We start from the raw sequence: 21,899 nt of genomic DNA, 5'->3' as shown, positions 1-21,899 counted from the left end.
ATTTAATGCCAGAGAAATTGAGCAAGATAAAGATTAGAGTATTTAATAATTTATTAAATGGAAGAGATTTACTGGGACCAAATGGATCCATGGTTTGGTCCCAGGGCTGAATGAGACTATTGTCTCCAAGAATCCAGCCCACAATGAGAGTTCTCAATGACCTATATACACATGGCTCAGACTCAGGCGGTAGATTGAGGCAGGGGAGGAATCAGGGTGCTGAGAGCAGGAACGGGACTCTGACAGGGTGGGGTGAGCCTCCAGAGATGAGATGACATAATAGGGAGAGGCACCCCAGACATGGGGAGAGGCACCTTGATAAGATGGTATCTGACATTCCGGTAGCTTAGGATGGGGAGAGGCATTCTGATATTCTAAAACATAAGATCTTTTATCCTTATCAAATATTCTGATAAAGAGGGAGGGGAGGTTTTGCGGGGACTGAGAAGCAGAGAAACTGAGTCAGGGTAATTAGAGAAACTGAGTCAGGACAATAAAAGAGAACTGTGGTATAACAATGGAAAAGTAAGAATTAAACCTTGAAGGGAAATAGATTGAAAAATAAGGAGTAAGGAGAGTGCATGCTCTATGTCAAGCATGAGTTAGGTGAAGTACAAAAATACAATATGGAGTATCAAGATCAAGGTAGAGCTAGGAGTTTAGTTTGTTTGGAATGTATAGCCTCTTAGGAAATAATATGAAATAAGCCTGGAAAAGGATATTGGACCCTAATTGTGGCAGGCCTTAAATACCAGGTTAAGGAGTTTGGATTTATAATAGAGGTAGTTGGAGACCATTGTAGCTTTTAACAAAAGAATGATCTGATCATGATCAGATTTGTGTCTTCAGAGAATTATTTTGGTAGTTGGGTGAATGCCCAGACCTGTTCACTAGAGGATTTTGGTATCAACCTGAATCCTGATCCTGGGTGAGGAGCGACAGGGCAGAACTTTCAAGGATGGTCAAACAGGAGTCCGTTTATTCAAAAATTTCTCAGCCTTATATACCCAAATAAACTTATATAACTATAGCACACTGTACATGCACTAACTATAGAATACTGCATATGTGGGACCACATAAACAGTTTGCTATTGTGTGCAGATGTTTCCTTGCCACCTTAGTATAACTGTTTTACTTACAACACAGTTGTCACACACCCTGAGTTCTCAGAAAGGCTGAGGTACCCCTGGGGGGATGGGGAGCCAAACCAAACACTCAGTAGGGTTCCTTTTACTGGACTAAAGTGTCTTATACCTCACCTAGTATTCCCCACTATCTGTGGTCATCTATATGTGAAGGATAAAATTGAAGAGACTGGATTTAGGAAGATCCATAAGGCAGACTTAGAGGTCAGAGAGAAAACATGGAAGAGTAAGATGTTTGTTGGATTTGAAGTTGAAAGGTCTGGGATCCTTTTCCAACATTGCCACATTCTATCTGTGTCATTTCAATTGTGGACATCAGTTTATTCATTTGTAAAATGAGTGGGAGTTGAATCAGATAAGTACCATTGAGCTCCCAGATCAATCCTATGATCCTCTTAAAATTTTCTGGATAAATGGTGATGAGAACCTTAATAAGACTGCAGTATACTCAGAGAGGAAATGACATATAAATTAGAATAAATATACATAAATTTCAGTGAAATTATAGAATTTTAGAATGAATAGAGATCTCAGAAGTTACCTCATCTAATCCTCTCATTTCACGATGGAGGAACCTGAAATCCCAGAGAGGTGAGGTAAGTGATCTTTGCAGGGTCAGTTGTTTGTGACGTAGTGGAACTAGAATCTGACATTTGATTCCCATGAAGGCTCCCTGTGGCACAATGGACTTGGAATAAAGAAGACCTGAGTTCAAATCCACCTCAAATACTAGCTGTATAAATCTGAGCAAGTCATTTAAGCTCTGTGTGCCTCAGGTTACTTAATGGCATAATGCAATTTAAAGTAGTATCTAACTGCAAGCTTATTGTAAAGATCAAATGAATATTTGTTAAGTGCTTAGCACATCAGATGCTTAATAAATGCTTATTTCCTTCCCTTCTTCCTTTATACCACACTTAATCCATAATTATTTATTAAATACCAATCATATATCAAATGCTATCCTAGGACTATGACTACAAAGTCAAAAAGAAAAAGTTCCCAGAATAAAGAAGCTTGTGTTCTTTTTGGATACACATGTACATGTACAAGTATGCCCTATCTTTCCCTCTCTCTTCTCTTTTTCCCTTATCCCTGCCTCTGTTTCTCTGTATCTCTATTTCTATCTCTTTAGACTGTATGTTTCTGCATCTGTGTCTCTGCCTCTCTCTGTCTTGGTTTCTCTGTCTCTTTCCCTTACTCCTTTTCTGTCTCTTTATGACTTGTCTTTCTCTCTCCATTTCTCTCTCTCTTGCTCCCTCTCTATTTCTGTTTCTTTCTTCTTTGCTCCCTTTTTGTCTCTCTCTTCCTTTTCTCCCTCTCTCCCTATCTCTCTCTTTTTATTAGAATTGGGAAATTTCAGTTGAACTTTGACTAAGGATTTTAAGAATAAGAGGTGAAAAGAGAGTGTATACCAGGTATAGGGGACAGTCTCTGATAATTCCAAGACAAGGGAGATAGAATATCTTTGTAGAAGAACAGGAAGTACTACATAGTCACTTTATAAATCATTTACCCTATATTCTCCTTCATGTCCACTCCCAAAATATATTCTAGCTTCTGGATGCTTAAATTTTAACTAAGTGATAAAGACTTTTGCAGCCTTTTAGAAAATTTTGTATTTTAAAATATTTCAATGATTTGTTAACATTAGAAACAGAAATTTTACTCAATTAAGTTGAACTTTTTATGTATTCTAATGAATCTCAGATTTTAAGGTACCATATAAAATTCAAAAGGAGGGAACAACAGTATGACTTTCTATTTCCTGTTTAGTGCCAGATATCTGATATAATGGATAGGCATTCTGGAGGCATTCTCAGGAACACCTGAGGTCAAATTTGATTTCAGATACTCACTAACCATAGTGAGTCATTTAACTATTATTTGTCTCAGTTTCCTAATCCATAAAATAGAGATTATTATAGCACTTATTTATCAGGGTTGTGGTGAGGATTAAATGAAATAGTTTTTGTAAAGAGCTTTATAAACTTAAAACATTCTGTAAATATTAAGTGTTACTGTTTTTCTTATTATTTTTAATAATCTATGTTTGTCTTTCCCCTCTTATATAGCCAATCAAAAACCCACCAACAGGAAAGAAGTATGTTAGATGTCCATGTAATTGTCTCCTCATCTGTAAGGATACATCTCGTCGAATAGGATGTCCAAGGCCCAATTGGTAAGAATTAAACCTATAATTTCAACAATTCTCTTTTCTTTTATGTAAAATGAGAGCTTTTAACTATGGGCGAAGGGCAGAACTGCCTTTTTGTGCATATTCTTCTTGAATAACTGATGAAAATTTCTTAGATAGTAAATAAATATTTGTTAAAACCTTGAGTTAAATAAATCATTCTGATTCAATAGATTGACACCCTCAAAAATGACAAATTATTTTACCTTTACAATATTGATTTACTATGTTGCTACTTTCAAGTGTTAAATGTTTAATTGATGTATTTCATAGTATGTCTTTATAAGTATATTTTATATACAACTTGTCATTATTAATATGTATACATGTTGACATGATAAATGGATGAGGATATTTGTATCCATGCATATCAAAATTTTTTATCATCTCTTTTTTCTCTGCTTTCCTGAATTTTGGAAATTTCAATGGGTGTTTGTACTTCCTCCACAAGGTGTACTAGAGGAGAAAGGAATACTTTACTTTGTTATCTGTTGGAAGCACTGACAAAAGGTTTGGGAGCAAAAAGAGGCTGCATTTGTTAGCCCAAAAGACATTGGTAGATTATTTATATATTATGCTATTCTCCATACTACCACAAATAAATTAATTGAATTTGGGTTTATGAAAAGATGCAATTTAATGATAGTATTAGCCCAATTTTTCTTTTATCCACCAATTTAGTTGTAGCTTAATAGTAAGTAGTTTTATCATGTTCATGGTACAGAAATTCCTGTTGACATAATGTCAACTAATGCTGGAAAGTATTAGTTATGCTTGTAACTTTTACAAATATAAGCACTAAGACAATAAAGTATTAAAATATAATTTTATTTCCTTGTAAAATTAATAGTGATATTTTTTTTTTACTTGGCAGTTTCTATTTCTTACAGATTGAGAGTATCCTTTTAATGCTTTTAGTGAATATCATATATTTTCCTTTATATTTTATAATTAAGAAGATGTTGGAATAGAAATAAAATTATTTTTCAGGATCTTAATAAATGATGAATCAGGACTGGTCCATAGAAGATTTGCTAAACTCTTATAATAAAGAAAATGATCTCTTCAATGTTTTTCAAATGACAAAAGTTTTACTTTTAAAAAGTATATTGGAACCATATCCTATATAACACAGGAGTCTTTAAATCTTTTCCTTCATCAATCTCTTTGTGGGATGAGGAAGCTGTTTAATTTTCTTTCCACAGTAGACGCATTATTAATCTGGGCCCAGTAATGCTAATTCCTGAAGAACAGCCTGCTCAGCCTGCATTACCAATCCAACCAGAAGGGACACGAGTAGTATGTGGGCACTGTGGAAACACATTCCTGGTAGGTACCTAGAATTGATCATAGAGAAACTAATCCACTCAGAAAGAGCTCCCCACTGGAGACTTCAAGCAAAAGCTGGATGACCATTTGTTAGTTTTAAAAGGGATTTTTGTTCATTCATATGTTGGATGTAGGAGGTCCCTTCCAACTCTCAATTGGGTGACTTGCCAGCTTAGCTTTCAGAAACATTTGTGCTTATTTTTCCCAAAGAGGAAGGGCAATGAAAGATTTTGCTTTTTTTTTTTTTTTTTTCAAATCATATGAGCTGCTGCAACTTAGCTCTGAGTTTGGTTGAACCATTTAAACTTGGCCTAATTTCTGTGAGGAAATTAACTAAAATACAAGGGGAATTTTTGATAATTTTTTTTTGGTCAAAAGCTTTCTACATATTTTTATTGTCTTTTTGGCAAAAGATTACATGACTTTTTATTGTAAAACCTCCAAATTTAGACCAAAAAAGTTTTATAAAGAAATAAGATTAATCTTATCAATAAATATGACCTTCTATTCTTGTTCTGACCAGCCTATTCCATTCAACAAACCCTTCAATAAATATTGAGTACCTATTATGTGCAAGGTTATCTACTAGGCTTTGGGGATACAAAGACAAAAATGAAATCGTCTTTACCTTCAATGAGTTTACATTGTGTAAGAAAATTTTAAAGAAAAATACAAAGTGGAAAAGATCTGAAATTACAAAGGTGGTCTTGATGCCATCAAGTGATGAGAAAATCTGGAAGGTGTAGCTAGGTGGCACAGTGAATAGAGCAGTAGACTTGGAATCAGAAAGACTCATCTTCCTGAGTTCAGAGTCTGTCTGTGTAATCCTGGGCAAATCATTTAACGCTGTTAGCCTCAGTTCCTCATCTGAAAAATGAACTAGAGAAGAAAAAGGCAAACCGCTCTAGCATCTTTGCCAAGAAAATCCAAAATTCCAGTTATGAAAGTGTCAGACATGACTGAACAACATCAGAGGGTAGAACAAGTTACTTCCCATATACATGAGATTCAGAAGACAAATCTCTTTCCTCTATTATCACAATTATCTTCATCATTATGAAGTACTTATCTTCCTATCTTACTTAACTTTAACATCACAACAAACCTGTGTGATATTTTACAAAGAGCATTGAATTAGAAGTTAGAGGGCCTGACTGAAATATTGGAGATTACTAATTTACCTCTGTAATCTTGGACAAATCACTGAATCTCTTTAGCAATAATTTCCTACTTTGTATTAGAAAGAGCAGAATTAGACAATTTCTAAGGTCATATCCACCTTTCAATCCAATATGATATTGTAGTGTATAGTAAATATAATTTTGATGATGATGGCATTTATATATTACAGGGGTTCTTAACCAATTTTTTTTTTCATAGATTCCTCGGAGTCTGGTGAAACCAATGGGCTTCTCGGTTTAATGTTTTTAAATGAATAAAATAAAATACATTTGGTTGTAAAGGAAACTAAAAAATCTGAATGACAGTTATCAAAATATTAAAAAAAAATGCACAGACTCTAGGTTAAGAACCTCTGACAAAGTGTTTTTAGGTTTGCAAAACTTTTTATGTTTCTTATCTCATTTAAATCCTCTTTTGTCATTCTATTCTATTCTACATCTAAGTATAGTGAGATTCATAGTGACTTGAGTGAGGTCAGGAATAAATGAATAAATAAATGACTGATATTTTTGAGGGAAGGTCACATTTTTTTTAATAATTCAGTATTTTCCTCTTTGTGGAAGTCATTGCCAGGAAACCTATGGACACTAATATTAATAGCTATTAGATAAAAAGCACACATATTATCCTTTTCCCTCTTGCATACTTCTATATGTAATATCCTAATGAAAATGACATTTAAAACAATTCAAAACATATTTAATCTAAATTTAAGGATTTCAACTAAATTTAGGGATTCCTTTGGCCAACATCCTTGTATCTTGTCTGATATTTTATATCCTCATATCTGTGCCCAAAGTATTGTTTTGCTTTTTTCTTTACTTCTCCTTTATTTCTATTTTTCTACTCCAAATGATCAATTTTCTTTTATAAAATCAGAAAGTACTTCTGAGATCATCTTGATGAACTTATCAAAGAAGAACCTTTCCTATGATTTTTCTAATTAGTGATTATACAGAATCCTTTTGAAGACCACCTCCATTGATAACTCTTGACTTTAAAGATCATATGACTATATAGATTTTGAACTGAAAGGCATTCTAGAAGCCACTAAGTATAACTCCCTCATTTAATAGAAGCAACAACTGAGACAGATCTTGTGTCACACAACTAGTCAGTGTCTAAAGGAGAGGATGGGGAGATTTGAACCTAGTTCTGCCTGACTCAATGTCTAGTGGATAGGGCCCAGAGACATGATGTCTCTCTATTCAAAAGTGAAAAGGGCTACTGGTCTACTGCTTCTAACTTTTTCTCAATAGTATTTATTTTTCCAAATGCATATAAAGATAGTTTTCAACATTCATTTTTGTAAGATTTTAAGTTCCAATTTTTTCTCCCTCATTTACATCCTCCCCTCCCCACGACAGCAAGAAATCTGATATAGAATATACATGTACAATCATTGTAAACATATTTTCATATCTGTTATATTGTGAAAAAAATCAGACCAAAAGGAAAAAAGATGAGAAAGAAAAAGAAAAAAAATTTAAAAAGAGGTGAAAATAGTATACTTTAATCTACATTCAGTCTCCATAGTTGTCTCTGGATACAGATGGCATTTTACATCCCAAATCTATTCATATTGTATTGTTGAGAAGATCCAAGTCCATCACGGTTGATCCTCACATAATCTTGTTGTTGTGTACAATGTTCTCTTGATTCTGCTTGATTCACTCAACTGATTCAGCATCAGTTCATGTAGGTCTTTCCAGGTTTTTCAGCTCGTAATTTCTCATAGAACAATTATATTCCATTACATTCATATACCATAACTTATTCAGACACTCCTCAGTTGATGGTGTTTCTCTCAATTTCTAATTCCTATTTTTCCCTCTGTTATGCTCTCTTTGGGAAACAGACCCTATAGTGATACTGTTGGATCACAGAGTATGCAGTTTTATAGCCCTTTAGGCATAGTTCCAAATTGCTCTCCAGATAGTTGGATCATTTTACAACCCCACCAACAATGTATTAGTGTCCCATTTTCCCCTTTAGCATATCCCCTCTAGCACTTATCCTGTCATCTCAGATAATATAATAGGTGTGAGGTGATACCTCAGAGATGTTTTTAATGTACATTTCTCTAATCAATGGTGAATTAGGACATTTGGTAATTCTGGTTGTTAAGAAGTTTTTCTTCATATTGAATTAAAATCTAGCTCTCTACCACTGCCTTTGTATCTGTGGATCCTAGTTCTACCATTTAGTACCAAGCAGAACAATTGTAATTCTTCTTTCACATGACAGTTCTTTTGATAAATACTTTAAGATAGGAAGATGAGTTATACTTGAAGACAAAAAATTAAAATCTGGTCTCAGACATTTTTGTCCCCATTCCCTCATTTTTAAGATGGGGATAATAGCATCTACCTCTCAACATAAGATCAAAAGAAATAGCACCTAAAAGTGCTATACAGATTCATTAGATAACTCTCATATACTCCTCAAAATTATTTTCTTCCCTGGATAACATTCCCAGGTCTTTCAACTGATTTTTTAAATTTAATGTCTTTTTTGATTCTTTCACCATTAGCTCTTCCTCCATCAAATGTGCTCTAAGTGGCCAGTGTTCTTACTAAAATGTAGAGCCCAGAATAGAATATAGTATTCTAGGTATGATGTGAAAAGAATAGAAGACAGTGGGAGCATCACCTCCTTCATTTTGGATTTGAAGTTTTTTATTATGGTGGCCTAATAATGCATTTATGTATTTGTGTGTGTGTGTATGTGTGTGTGTGTATGTGTGTGTGTGTGTGTGTGCACACGCATGTTATTTCACACTTTTAACTCACATTCACTTTGAAGTCCTGTAAAATGCCCATTTAATTTTTTAACAAGCCATTTTCTGGTTGTGCTTTGTCTATTATGCCCATCTTATTCTTAAAAATTAAAATGTAGAATTTTAATTCTGTAAATTCTATAAAACCATTCAGAAAAATGTTGTATTTATACATTACTTTCCCTCTCCCCCTTCTTTTATAGAAGAAGAAACTCAGCCTCTTAGAGGTGAGCTTATTTGCCCAGTATAATCCTAGAGCTAAATCAAGGTGCCGTGATTTCAAATCCAGTTTTTCTTCTATGTAGCCTTCTTAAATTAGTAAAAGAAGTAGAAGAAATTAATGAAGTTTTATGAATTCATTGCAATTGGTTCCTGATGTTTCAAACTTATTTCCTTGTTTTAACAGGATTACTTTGCTAGTAGATGAGGGGCAGCTAGGTGATATAATGAAATACTGGGCCTTGAATCAGGAAGACTCATTTTCCTGACCTCAAACTTGGCCTTAGATACTTACTAGCTGTGTGATTGTGGACAAGTCACTTATCCCTGTTTGCCTCAGTTTCCTCATCTGCAAAATGAGCTGGAGAAGAAAATGGCCAACCACTCCAGTATCTCTGCCAAGAAACCCCCAAACGGAATCATGAAGACACATACTACTGGAATGACTGAACAACTACAGCAACAAAGATAAGAAGAATGCTGTAGACCAGTGTTATCATCAGATAGAAATGGATTCCTGCAAACCATATATTGAATCAGAAAGCTACAAATTAACATTATCCATGTTATATTGTATTTTAATTTATCCTGTTAAACTTTTCCCAGTTACATTTTAGTTTGGCTCTGGCAGCATCCTGGAGTTTGGGGCTAGAGCACTGGACTGAATTTATGGCATAAATATATTCCTGTATCATTGACCCTTGGATTAAAAAAAATAAGCTTCATTGCTAAAAGATGGGAAAAGGCATAATTAGATAGCAGTTTATCTCAAAAAAGAATCTGGGAGTTTTAGAGTACTTCAAACACAGTGTGATGCGGAAGGTAAAAAAGACTTTGTATTTTTAGTCTTGTGTTGAGACATGCATAGGTTTCAGGGAAAGGAAGTGCCTCTTGTCAGAACACAGGAATATTGTATTATGTTTTCATATGATGCTCTTTAGAAGGATGTTGTTATAAGGTAAATATACAGAGAATGGTAACCAGGATAGTAAAGAAGCTTGATTCTTGCCATATGAGCATCAGCTGAAGGAACTAGGTATGTAAAGCCTGAAGAAACAAAAATACAGGAACATGACGATTGTCATGTAAAAGAAGGCTTGGACTTGAACTGTTTGACCTCAAAGGTTAGAGCTAGAGATGACAGCTTCCTCTTCCTTAGAAGATATCAGGCAGAAGGTAGATGTTGAATTGTTCGGTATATTAAGAGTTGAGATTCTTTCTGGATATATTTGGACTACATAGATGCTGACATAACCTCCAACTCTAAAATTCTGTGATTTTGTTCAGGTGCACATTGAACTAGATGAGAGGTTCTTATGTTTGGGACCCTTTTATAGTTTGGTGAAGTCTATGGATTCCTTCTCAAAATTATATTTTAAATGGATAAAATAAAGTATGTAGGATTATGAAAGAAACCAATTACAATTGAGATAATATTAATCATGAAATAATATTAATAAAGTGTTTTGCAAACCTTAATATATTAAATAAATGCTCACCATTATTATGCTGAAATTAAGATATAATTTTTTTCCCATTTAAATTCACAGATCTCTTGGGGCCATTTTGGAGCTTATGTTAAAAACTCCTGATATCTAGATTGCTTCTGAGCTCCCTTCCAACTGTGGGATTAAGTAAAATTTTATCTTTTTAGATTCAACCCATCATTTTATACTACTATGATCTTTTTGGGTCCAGATTCTCCCATTTTTCTTAGTTCTCCCTTCCAGATACATGTTATTTGTAAATTTATTAAGAATGCCATTTATCCCTTCATTTAAATTATTGATTGAAATGTTGAACAGAACGGTTCCAAGGAAAAAATTCCTGGGGCATTCCACTAGAGACCTTATCTCTAGGTTGATATTAATTTGCAAATCACTATTCTCTTGGTCCAATCAAACAGTTTTTAATCTGAAACATTTATTTTCCTCTAGTCTACATTGCTTCATCTTATCCAAAAAGAACATCATTAGACAAGTTATCAATTTATTGACATACATTTATGTACTAACTATAGCATTCTCTTAATCAACCAATCCAATATGTCAGAGACATCAAAGGAAAGAAAAGAATGGGAATAAGTATTTATACAGCACTTACTATGTGCCAGACACTGTGCTAAGTGCTTTACAAATATGATCTCATTTGGTCTTCACAACCCTGGGAGATAGGTGCTGTTAGTATCCATATTTTAGAGTTAAAAGAACTGAAACAAACAGATTTGCTTAGAGTCACATAGCTAGTTATAATCAGAGGCTAGATTTGAATTGAGATCTTCCTCACTACAGGCCCCAATGCTATGCCACCTGTCTGTCAGGGTAGCTGGTTAAATGAGGTCCACAATACTCCTCTGTGTGACTAGAGACAAATTAAAATGCAATTGGGAAATATTTAACCAGATAAGTAAAAAAAAAATTAAAAAATTAAATTAATATGCAGCTTACAGGGATCCTTACAGATTGGTGGCTGAGTTTGACACTACTGCTGTAGGGAATGGGGGGAATAGAGACTAGACTTAAAATTTCATTGTTATAGGAAATTCCCAGAAGAGGAAACTCCCTCTACCAGTGGAGATGGATACCTCACTACTACTTATATTCTGAAAATTTGCCTACAGCACAAAGAAGTTAAATAATTTGCTCACACAGCTGACAGATATTGATCTGTCAGAGGTGGGAGTTAATTCCAGGTTTTCCTGGCTCCAAGATTAGTTCTCTATTCATTATGTCATACTGTCTTTCCTGTAAAGCTATCAAAAAAGGAAATGCATTTAGTCTGACATGATCTGTACTAGACAAATTTATGCTGACCCTTATTGTTTACGCTTTCCTTTCTAAATACTCACAATGGATCTTCTAATCATATTCAATTCAGATCAACAAGCATTTTTAAGTGACTACTTTTTGCAAAGTTATATGCTAGGTTGGGAGGATACAAATGCAAAAAAATATATAAAACATCACATATAATCTTATAAGGATTTACATATGGGAGAAACAATATGCACTCATAAGGAATAGGGATTAGACCAGTGACTTCATTAGCATAAGGACTTCCTTGGTAAGGAAATTTCCTCTACCATTGCAAGTAAGTACTCTTTCTTGACCATAGTCCCAGAGCCAGTGTTTTTCAGAGGTATACTTGAATACAAGTCTTCCTATATTCAAAGTCAGCTTTTTATCCCCTATGCCATATTGCCTCTTCCACCCCAACACAAATATCTGCATCTTGGAAAACATGGTTCTGGTACTTTCAGATGAGCTGTCACTGGCCCTGGAAAATCTAGGGAAAATCTAGGGTATAAATCTTGTGCAAGATTTTTTAAGCTCTTCCTCTTTATTGCATTATGCATCATTCAGATGTTCTATGTCTGGCAGACACTCTGGATGTCTGGATCAACAGATGAAGAAATTGTCTTTTCACTTCATCCATCCATCCTTGTTAGCTATTATCATATATATGTCCTTCCTTTCTTAGATAAACTCTTTGAGAAGACACCTCATTTTCTTTTCCTTTCACTCTTTTAACTCATTGTAGTCCGGCTTTGGATCCCAATTTCCAACCCAAACAACTCTTTTCAAAGTGGTCAATGATCCTTTAGTTATTATATCCATTGGCCTTTTTAAAAAATCGTCTTCCTTTTTGATCTCTGTAATCTTTGATACTGTTGATCACCCTCTTCTCTTTAATATCCCCTTCTCTCTGGGATTTCATAACACATGCTTTCTCCTGATTATTTTTTACCTCTCTAACCACTCTTGAGTATCTTTTTTTTTTTTTTTTTTACCTAGTAACCATGGTCTCCTAAGGTACTGTTCTGAGCTCTTTTCTTTCTCTGAACTATTTTTCTTTGTAATCTCTTTAACTCAAATGTATTTAATATCATATTTATGCAAGTGATTCTTAGATCTATTTATCTAGTACTACCTTCTCTTCTGATCTCTAGTTTTGCATGTCCAACTGCCTGAGTATTTCTTTTAAAAAAATTTTCCCACAGTTACATGTAAAAAAACAACATTTTAAAAAACACATTTCCTTGTAAATCATATTGGGAGAGAAAAATCAGAATAAAAGAGAAAATCCACAAGAGAGAAACAAAAACAGAAGAAAAAGGGGGGAAAATGAACATAGCATATGTTGATTTACATTCAGTCTCCACAGTTCTTTCTTTAGATGCAGATGGCATTTTCCATCCAATGTTTATTGGGATTGCCTTGATCCCACCAAACTGCTGAGAAGAACTAAGTCCGTCATAGTTGATCATTGCACAATCCTGCTATTGCTATGTACAACATTTTACTGGTTCTGCTTGTTTTGCTCAACATCATTTCATGTAAATCTTCTCAAGCCTTCCTAGAATCTTCCTGTTCATCATTTTTTAATAGAACAATAATACATCATTATTTTCATATACCATAACTTATCTAGCCATTCCTCAAATGATGGGCATCTCATTTTCCAATTCTTTGCCACCACAAAAACAGATACTACAAACATTTTTGCATATGTGGGTCCTTTTCCCTCTTTTGTGATTTCTTTGAGATACAAACCCAGTAATCTGCCTAGGTATTTCAAACTGCAGAGATCTTAAATTCTAGATATCCAAAATTGAACTCATTATTTTCTTCCTTAAACTTTCCCCCATCTTCCCTATTTCTTTTGAAATCCAAGTATACATCTGGATACCTAAGCTTACAATCTAGTTGCTATCTGCCTCTTCTCATTCTCATCCTCCATATCCAATTAGTTGTCAAATTTTGTTTCTACCTTTGTAACATTTCTCATAAAAATTCCCTCTCATCTTCTCATGTTGCCATTCTCTTGGCACAGGTCTTAATCACATTATGCCTGGACTATTACAGTATCTTGCTTATTGGTCTTCCTGCCTCTAGTCTTTCTCCTTTCCAGTTTAAACTCTACTGGGTAGGCAAATTGATCTTTTTAAAGTGCATGTTACTTTTCCTATTCAATAAACTTCAGTGGCTATTACCTTCTGACTAAAATATAAAATTCAGTTTGGCTTTTAAAGCCCTTTATAACCTGCTCCCTTATTGCTTTTTTATTTATCTTATGCTTTAATACATCCCTCTCCATACTCTGCAGTATGACATAGGGTACTTCTTTGTTCCTTGAGTACATTCACATGCATTTTCACTGGCAATTCTTCATGCCAGAAACATTCTCCCTCCTCATTTTTGTTTCTTAGATTTTCTTCAAGTGTCATCTAAAGTCCAATTTTCTGCAGAAATCCTTCTCTGTCCTTCTTAATCTATCTAGTGCTTTTCTTCTAAGATTATTTTCAGTTTATCTTGTCTATATCACATTTGCATGTAATTGTTTTAATTAGTTCTTTAAGTGCAAGAACTGGTGGTTGAGAGGTTTTTTGTTTTGTTTTGTTTTGTTTGCCTTTTTGTTATCTCCTCAAATCTTAGCAAAGTACTTGTCACATAGTAGATACTTAATAAATGTTTCTGATTTGTCTTGGCATGTTTATTTTCCTAGGTCAAACCATCTACATGCACCCTGGATCTTTCCATGATTTATATACCCTTCCTGCCAACTCTAGAAAATTTCATCATAGACATTTTAATCAGTTTATTCCTATCCAATAATTCCTTCCTTATTGCTTACAAACACATCTGTTTCACCTATCCTTTAAAATAAAAATTTCCTTCTCTCCTACTTTTCCTCTGTCATCCTCTTCAGTTAAACTCCTTGAGAAAGTCACCCACATTTAATGTATGAACTTTCTGCATATTCGTTCTCCTGTAAATCATCTGTAATATATCTTATAATCTCATCATTCAACTGAATCACTCTATCCAAAATTAGCAATGATCTTTTAATTGCCAAATCTAATCTAACATTTTCCTAATCCTCAATCTTCTTGACTTCTACAGTATTTGACATTATTGATGACATATTCCTCCAGAATCAACTTTTCATTCAGGTAGCCATCACCCTAGTTCATGTCCTTTTCACTTTTTACCTAGATTTCTACCTGCCTTAAGTCTCTTTTCCATTTTGATTTATCTTCTATTGGGCTATCAAAGCAATTTTCCTAAAATATAGATATGCCCATGTTACTCTTTATATAATAAATTCCAATGGTTTCCTGTTATTTTTAGGATCAAAAATAAAATTCTCTGACTTTTAAAACTCCTTGTTAACTGGCTTCTTCTGACAGTTCTAGTCTTACATATTACTCCTTTCCAGGCATACTACATTGGCCTACATGCTGTTTCTTCTTAGGACGTTTTGTCTCCCATCGGTATACTTTTGTACTTACTATTCTCTTCCTTCCTTCAACTGTTTCCCTCAAGATTCAGCTCATATCCCAGATACTCAAAGATAACTTGTCATTATGTTCCCCCTAGCTGCTAGTATCTTCATCAATAAGATTACTTTCCATCTACTCTGCATTCTTTCTTTATATATTTGTTTATTTAAATTTGTGTCTGTCATTGGAGTATAAACTCATTTAGGGATGGTACTGGTTTTGTCTGTCTTTGTATCCCCAGGAGAGTGCCTGGCACATAGCATGTGCTTACTAAATGCTTCTTTACTGACTGACCCATACCTGCAATGGGTCTCCAAAGTAAAATGTTGCTGGCATGTTAGAATGATATTGGAAGTCAGCAAGTTCCATCTATATTTTTAAAAACATTTTTCATTTGTAATACTATAAATAAAAGTGTGTCAAAATAATAGTTCTCTAGTTTAAAAATAAAAAAGCAAGATGAGAGCTCCAAGCACACAAAATGAGAGATTTTTGGAGGAATTGTGAACTGAATTTCTATTGAAAATTAGCTCCATAAGGAAATTGTGGATAATTGTAAGCATCTAAGATATTTTTTTTAAATAAAATAGTTAAAACAATTTTAGCATAGTTACCATTTGCATTTAACTCACAGTGCTCTAGGAAACTGTTAGCCAAGTGCATTACAATTGTTCATTTGGCACATCTTTATTGGACATGGAAGTGTGCTAATTGCTATTGAAAACAAGATTCTTTGAACTATCTTAAAACTTTACCATCTTAGGGATATTAAGGAACTTTAAAATCTTAGGACCTTACCTACACCTAATCCAACTTCTGATTTTATATTAAGTATACAAGATTGAATGATTTAATTTATTGGCTAAGACTACAAAGTTAGAGATCAGAGATAATATTATTAACCTCAATCTTCTGGTTCTCCATACAATATTTTTTCTATTCTGCCTGATATATAAGAGGTAACTCTATTGCTTGGCAATTTGCCACCTTTTGGTAGCCAAAATAAAAGTATAGTTTTAGCACAAGTGAATTAAAATCCATATAACTTCTCCCACTTTTTTTTTTAACATTGATGTAACTAGATGAACAATATAATAAAGGCAGAGAGTTGATGAGATCCTATTATAAAGTGGGATAAACTAAGTGCCTTCAAATTTAAGAGAAAGAATCAAATGCCTCTGACTTGTGTGTTGACCTGGACCTTTTCAAAGGGTAGGATTTCAATTGATAAAAATTTGAGGAGATAGGAAAAGGAAGACATTCCCAACAAGAAGATGGCTTGAATGTTTTTGAAATAGAAATTGCTGTAGCCATGACAAATACATACAAGTACCCATTGCCTTCTGTAACTACAATAGCATATGATAGATTCTCATTTGTGTAAAATGTCTGAATGGTGTATTTCAAAGCACCTCAGCTCTTGTTTTTTGTTCTGTATTAACAACTCACATTTCTATAGTTCTTTAAGGTTTACAAAGTGCTCTCTTCACAACAACCCTGTGAGGTAGGTGGTGCATGTAGCATTCCTTCCATTTTACAGATTAGGAAACCAAGACATTGAGAATGTAGTATGACTTATTTATGGTCATATATTTAGTCTCAGAGCCATGATTTGAAATATACTCCCCTGACTTCACAAGTCCTATGTTCTTTTTCTTCTCTTAAAAAAAAAGATTTATAAGCAGTTTATGAATATTTTGGAGGTATTTTTAAAATATTACTTCTATTTCTCCTTGTAATTTCTCCACTCTTCCTTTCAGAAAACCATGCTTTAGAATAAAGAATTTTTAAAAATGAATAAGAGGAAGAAGAAAAAGATTCAGTCAAACCCTCAATACATCAAAAAAAAATCTGGAATTATATATAATGATTCACACCTGTAGAATTTCAAAAGAATTACATGAGGGATCTTCACATATCTTTTCTTTGGGGTTTATATTGTCTTTTATAATTTTATAACTGATTTTTTTTTTACTTTTTTGTTCTTTTCATTTCCATTATATTTACATAACAAGTAGTTATCATGTACACTATTTTCTTGGTTCTACTTAACTTTGCATCTGTTAATCTAAGTCTTTTCATGTTTCTCTGTATTCATCATGTTCATCATTTCCTGTAGCACAATAATACTTCTTTATCTTCATTACCTAATAATACTTCATTACCTAGTTTAATGTCTTTACTCATTACCCTGTCAGTGGACATTTATGTAGTTTGTTTCTGGTTCTTTGCTACTATAAAAATTACTGCTATAAATATTTTGGTCTATGTGGAGCTTTTCTTTTTGTCACTAATTTCCTTGGGTTTTTTTATTTGTTTGTTTGTTTAGCAGTGAAATCTCTGAGTTAAAGGTTATCAGATATCTAACCATTTTATTTAAATTAACTTCAAAATGCCTTCTAAAATAGTTATAGTAATCCATAGCCACATGAACAATGCATTAGTGTATCTATCTTCTATAACCTTTCTTCCCCATTCCCTATTAATAGTCCCCATTTTCTATCTTTATCAATTTGCTGAGTATGAGGTAAAAACTCAGGCTTGTTTTGATTTGCATTTCTCTTATTATTAGAGATCTGGCACAAGTGGTTTTGGATGTTTTTGTTACAAGATTTATTATATATCTTAAAGTTGAATAATCTTTACAATTCTGATATAAATCCAGCTTGATCAAAATAAATTATTTCTTTGGGGGTAAAGCCTCTAATCTGTTACTTTCATTGAAATTTTTTTGAATGATTCTTGATAGTGGTCTATAGATTTTCTGTATTTTTTTTTCTTTTCAAGTTTAAGTATTAGTATTAAATTTGTCTTCAAAAGAAGTCTGGTACAGAGCTTTCTCAATTTTTGAATACAATTTGTTCAGTATAGGTATTTATTTTTCTCTAAAAGTTTGATGGGACATTTACATGAGTCCATAAGAACCAGAAGTTTTTTCTTCTTTTTGTGGTTCCCTTGCAGCTAGTTTTATATCCTTTATGATACTGGATTATTTAGGACATGAGTTCTTAGTTTGAAGTCTATGAATTTATAAAATATTTTGAGAAGATGGCAGAGTAGCAAAAAGGATAGCAAAATTTTAGAAATGTCAGTTAATAAGGAAAACAATTGGTACAGAGTAGTAAAATTGCCCCATAGTAAAAATTTCTAGTTTGCACAATCATTTTTTGAATATTTTCCTTTGTCATCCCCTTTTCATTTTCTTTCTCTTTCTACTTTGTTATAAGATTTCCTCTTTTAACCATATTTTCCTCCCTTTCTTGATGCTGGTTTTGTTCCCAAGAGTTCTGATTTCCCTTTTTCTGAAGCAGGATGTTTTCTGTGGAGACAAACACTCTCTCAGATGAAGTGATTTCTCTATACACCAAACTTCTCATATTAAATTCATTTTAAGATCCCTTCTCCCATTAAGAATATATCTTTTACCTCATGGTAGTGTTTTTTAGTGGGATGTCCTCTCTCATTGGGTGGAATCATTCTATTTTCACATCCCCTCTTTCTTTTAACACATCTTTTATTCCCTTATAGATTTTTTTTTTTTTTTTGCTGAAAGATTACAGGAATTAACTTCCTATTGTTGTTCACTTATATGTTTGATTTTATTCTATCATCTGCCTTCTTTTCTCTTTTCTGCACTTTCCAATATCTCATTCTAACAACAAAAATATAGTGATTCATCTATAAGGAGAGATTTAGGGTTTATTCCTGGTCATAGGAGAGGAGGGCGTTATAAAACTGGATGATATAGTGTTTGAAGATACATCATTGTGGATATTAAAACCTCCAAGAGAGAGGACATGGATTACAGTGGAAAGATGGAGTGAAGTACTGAAATCTTTGGGCGAATCAGGGAAGCAACTGAACAAGAGACTAAATTTTTCACAGCGATTCCTAGCTCTCAGTAGTAACATGGATCTGGGTATAATGATATAGATTAAAGGAATGAACCTCAAAAAAAGAGAAGTTGTTGAGTGATGAAGGCTAAAAGAGGGTGATTTCTTCCTCTCTCCGGGTATGTTTGAGGGCATGAGGGATTAGATTGGGGGGAGGGGGGAGAGGAGAGCATCCAGCACTGATAGCTTCCTCATCTCTACCTCCTAGATTTTCTAGCTTCCTTCAAGGTCCAGCTTAAATCTCATTTCCTTGAAGAGACCTTTCCTGGCTTGGAGCTGCTAGTGACTTCCCCTTTGTAATTGTCTTCATCTGCTCTGTATGTATTTTTTATGTACCTCATTATTTACATGTTGATTCCCCATTAGAAAGGATAGTCTTTATGGGGGGGGGTATATTGTCTTTGCCTTTCTTTGCATCTGCCGGGCTTAGAGGTGTGCCTATTACATAGTATCAAATGATCAATCAATTACTAAGTATTTATAAAGGGGCTACCATGTGCCAGGAGCCATGTCAGGTGCTAGGAATTTAAGTACAAAGAATGAAACAGTATGTACTATTAATTAGACTACATTAGAATGAAGGAGATAAGTACATATACAAATATAAACAGCATAAAGTGAATAAATAACAAATGCATACAAAGTAGTTCAATACAAGATTATTCGGGAAGCAGAGCAGTTGGGGGTGTGTGTGAATGGGTTAGAAAAAGATTCATGCTAAAGACAGTACCTGAGTTGAATCTTAAAAGAAATAAAGGAATTCTGAGGCAGAGATGAGGAAGAAGAGCATTCTAAGTATGGAGGATGGCCAGTGCTTAATGACTGAAAGTTGACTGATTGACTGGAAGGGGTGTCAAGGGATGAAATTTCTCCTAAAGAATGAGGAATCCAGTGTCACATGGTGATATAGAAGTGGTCCTAGGTGTTTTGGAAAATGATGCCAGATATAGATTAAGACTTTAATATGAAAACATCAGAAGATTATGTTAGCTTATAAATGATGTTATTAATCTTTTAAATCTATTTTAAAGGGGAATTTTGGGGGGGGGGTTACTGGTAACATTTTTCTGCATCTTAATGAAAATCTGGAAGTTTAGACTCCATAATCTGCCACTACCAAATTGTGTAACTTTAGCAAGTTTTATAATATTTTGTAGTCTCAATTTTATCACTTGAAAAAAAGATATGAGTTAAAAAAGAAAGAAAATTGAAACTTGAGTTGATTGAATTCTAGATTTAGACCTGAAAGTGCTTAGAGTTCATCTAGTTCAGTCTACTCATCTCAAAGATGAGGAAAGAGATTTAAGTATTCTTTTGTGTTACCCAAACATAATCAATTAGTAAGCATGTGAGGTGCGATGTGAGCCTAGATCCTTTCCAGTTATCTTTCCAAATGCCTGTTACTTTTTTCCACATTAGTTTTACAGATTGGCATAACTATGTCAGATATGTAGAATTCAGATTTTTTATTTATCTTTTTAATTTGACCTATCAAGCCATTCTTTTTATTTTAGATAAGGAATACCTAAGTTCAGGACCTCTAAAGTGAGAATTGTAATAATCCAAATCTAGTAAAATACAATTGCCATATCAAACAAATAAGAAAAATCAGTTTGACAGATAACATAGCAAAGGCTATTCCTTATTCCTACATTTTGGCCTTTTATTTCTTAATCCTTTGCAATTTGGTTTCCAACTTCATCACTCAATTTAAACTGCTCTCAATGATCTTTTAAGTTTGGGGGATTTTTTTTAGTCAGTCTTTATCCTTAACTTGTCTTCAGCTTTTGAGACTGTTGACCACCTTCTTCTCATAACTTTGAGTGTTCTTTGCCAGCATCATTTGCTGGATCATCAACCATATCATGCCTTCTAAATGTTTCTATAAACCAGAGTTCTGCCATCATTCCTCTTCTCTTGTTTTGATCTGTCCTTTTGTATTCCCATTAGCTCACATGAGTTTTATTATCTCTGTGCTGATTTCCAGATACACACACAAACACACCCCTATTCTCTTTCCTTAACTCTAGTCCTACATCAACTGCCTGTTGTACGTTTTACCAATCAGATTGCAAATATTTATTCAGCATTTACACTGTGCCAGTCACTATGCTAATACAGGGGATGCAGAAAAAAATCTTTTTGTAAAATATCTCAAACCCATTACATTTAAAACAGGCTTTCTTATCCTTTTCCCAGAATTCATCCCTTCTGAATTTCCCTATTAGTCTTGATATCACCGCCCTTCCATTTACCTAGTTTTATAATCTTAGTATCATTTTCGACTCCTCAATCTTACCTTTTCTAGTCAGTTGCTAAATATTTTCATTTCTACCTCTGTAACATCCTGTCCCATCTGCATCCTTCTCTCCATTCACACAATTGAAGTCTTCATATTACCTAGGATATGGCCTACCAAGAGGTGTCCTTGCCTCATTTTTTCTTGTTTCATTCTGTAATTCTTAGCTGTCAAATTATATTTCCCAAAGTACATGTCACTTTCCTATTTGATGAACCATAGTGGCTCCCTATTACTCTGCAGATAAAATTTCCCTCATTTGCATTTAAAACTTTTTATGACCTACTACATTCTATTTCCACTGTTGCTTCACACACACACCCTTCACACATATACTGTCCACTCACACTATACTTTCTTACTAATCCTCATGTATAACACTGCATATCCCATATCCTTACTTTGATGTGCCCCATATCTAGAATACCTTTCCTCCTTACCTCTATATTCTATAATCCCTGATTTCCTTCAAAGTTCAATCACATACCATCATCTCCCCAGATGTTGATGCCATCCCTTTCCCCCATATAACCTTGGATCTACGTACAAATACATACATACATTCATTGTA

The 21,899-nt window shown here is 33.8% G+C and overlaps 1 protein-coding gene across 2 annotated transcripts in view; it reads left to right on the top strand.

Moving 5' to 3' along the window:
• PIP4P2 (phosphatidylinositol-4,5-bisphosphate 4-phosphatase 2) overlaps positions 1 to 21,899 on the top strand; it is a 69,970-nt gene that overhangs the window by 27,234 nt on the left and 20,837 nt on the right. For both annotated transcript variants that reach the window (XM_031946967.1, XM_003770312.3), the window contains exons 3-4: positions 3,223 to 3,329; positions 4,550 to 4,673. In XM_031946967.1, the coding sequence (XP_031802827.1) occupies positions 3,223 to 3,329; positions 4,550 to 4,673 (231 nt within the window). The remainder of the gene's footprint in view (positions 1 to 3,222; positions 3,330 to 4,549; positions 4,674 to 21,899) is intronic.

Source organism: Sarcophilus harrisii, chromosome 1, assembly GCF_902635505.1.
Source record: "Sarcophilus harrisii chromosome 1, mSarHar1.11, whole genome shotgun sequence".
In the NCBI taxonomy this organism is placed as follows: Eukaryota; Metazoa; Chordata; class Mammalia; order Dasyuromorphia; family Dasyuridae; genus Sarcophilus; species Sarcophilus harrisii.
Note: the sequence above shows the minus strand (reverse complement) of the source record. Positions and strands in the feature narration are given on the sequence as shown.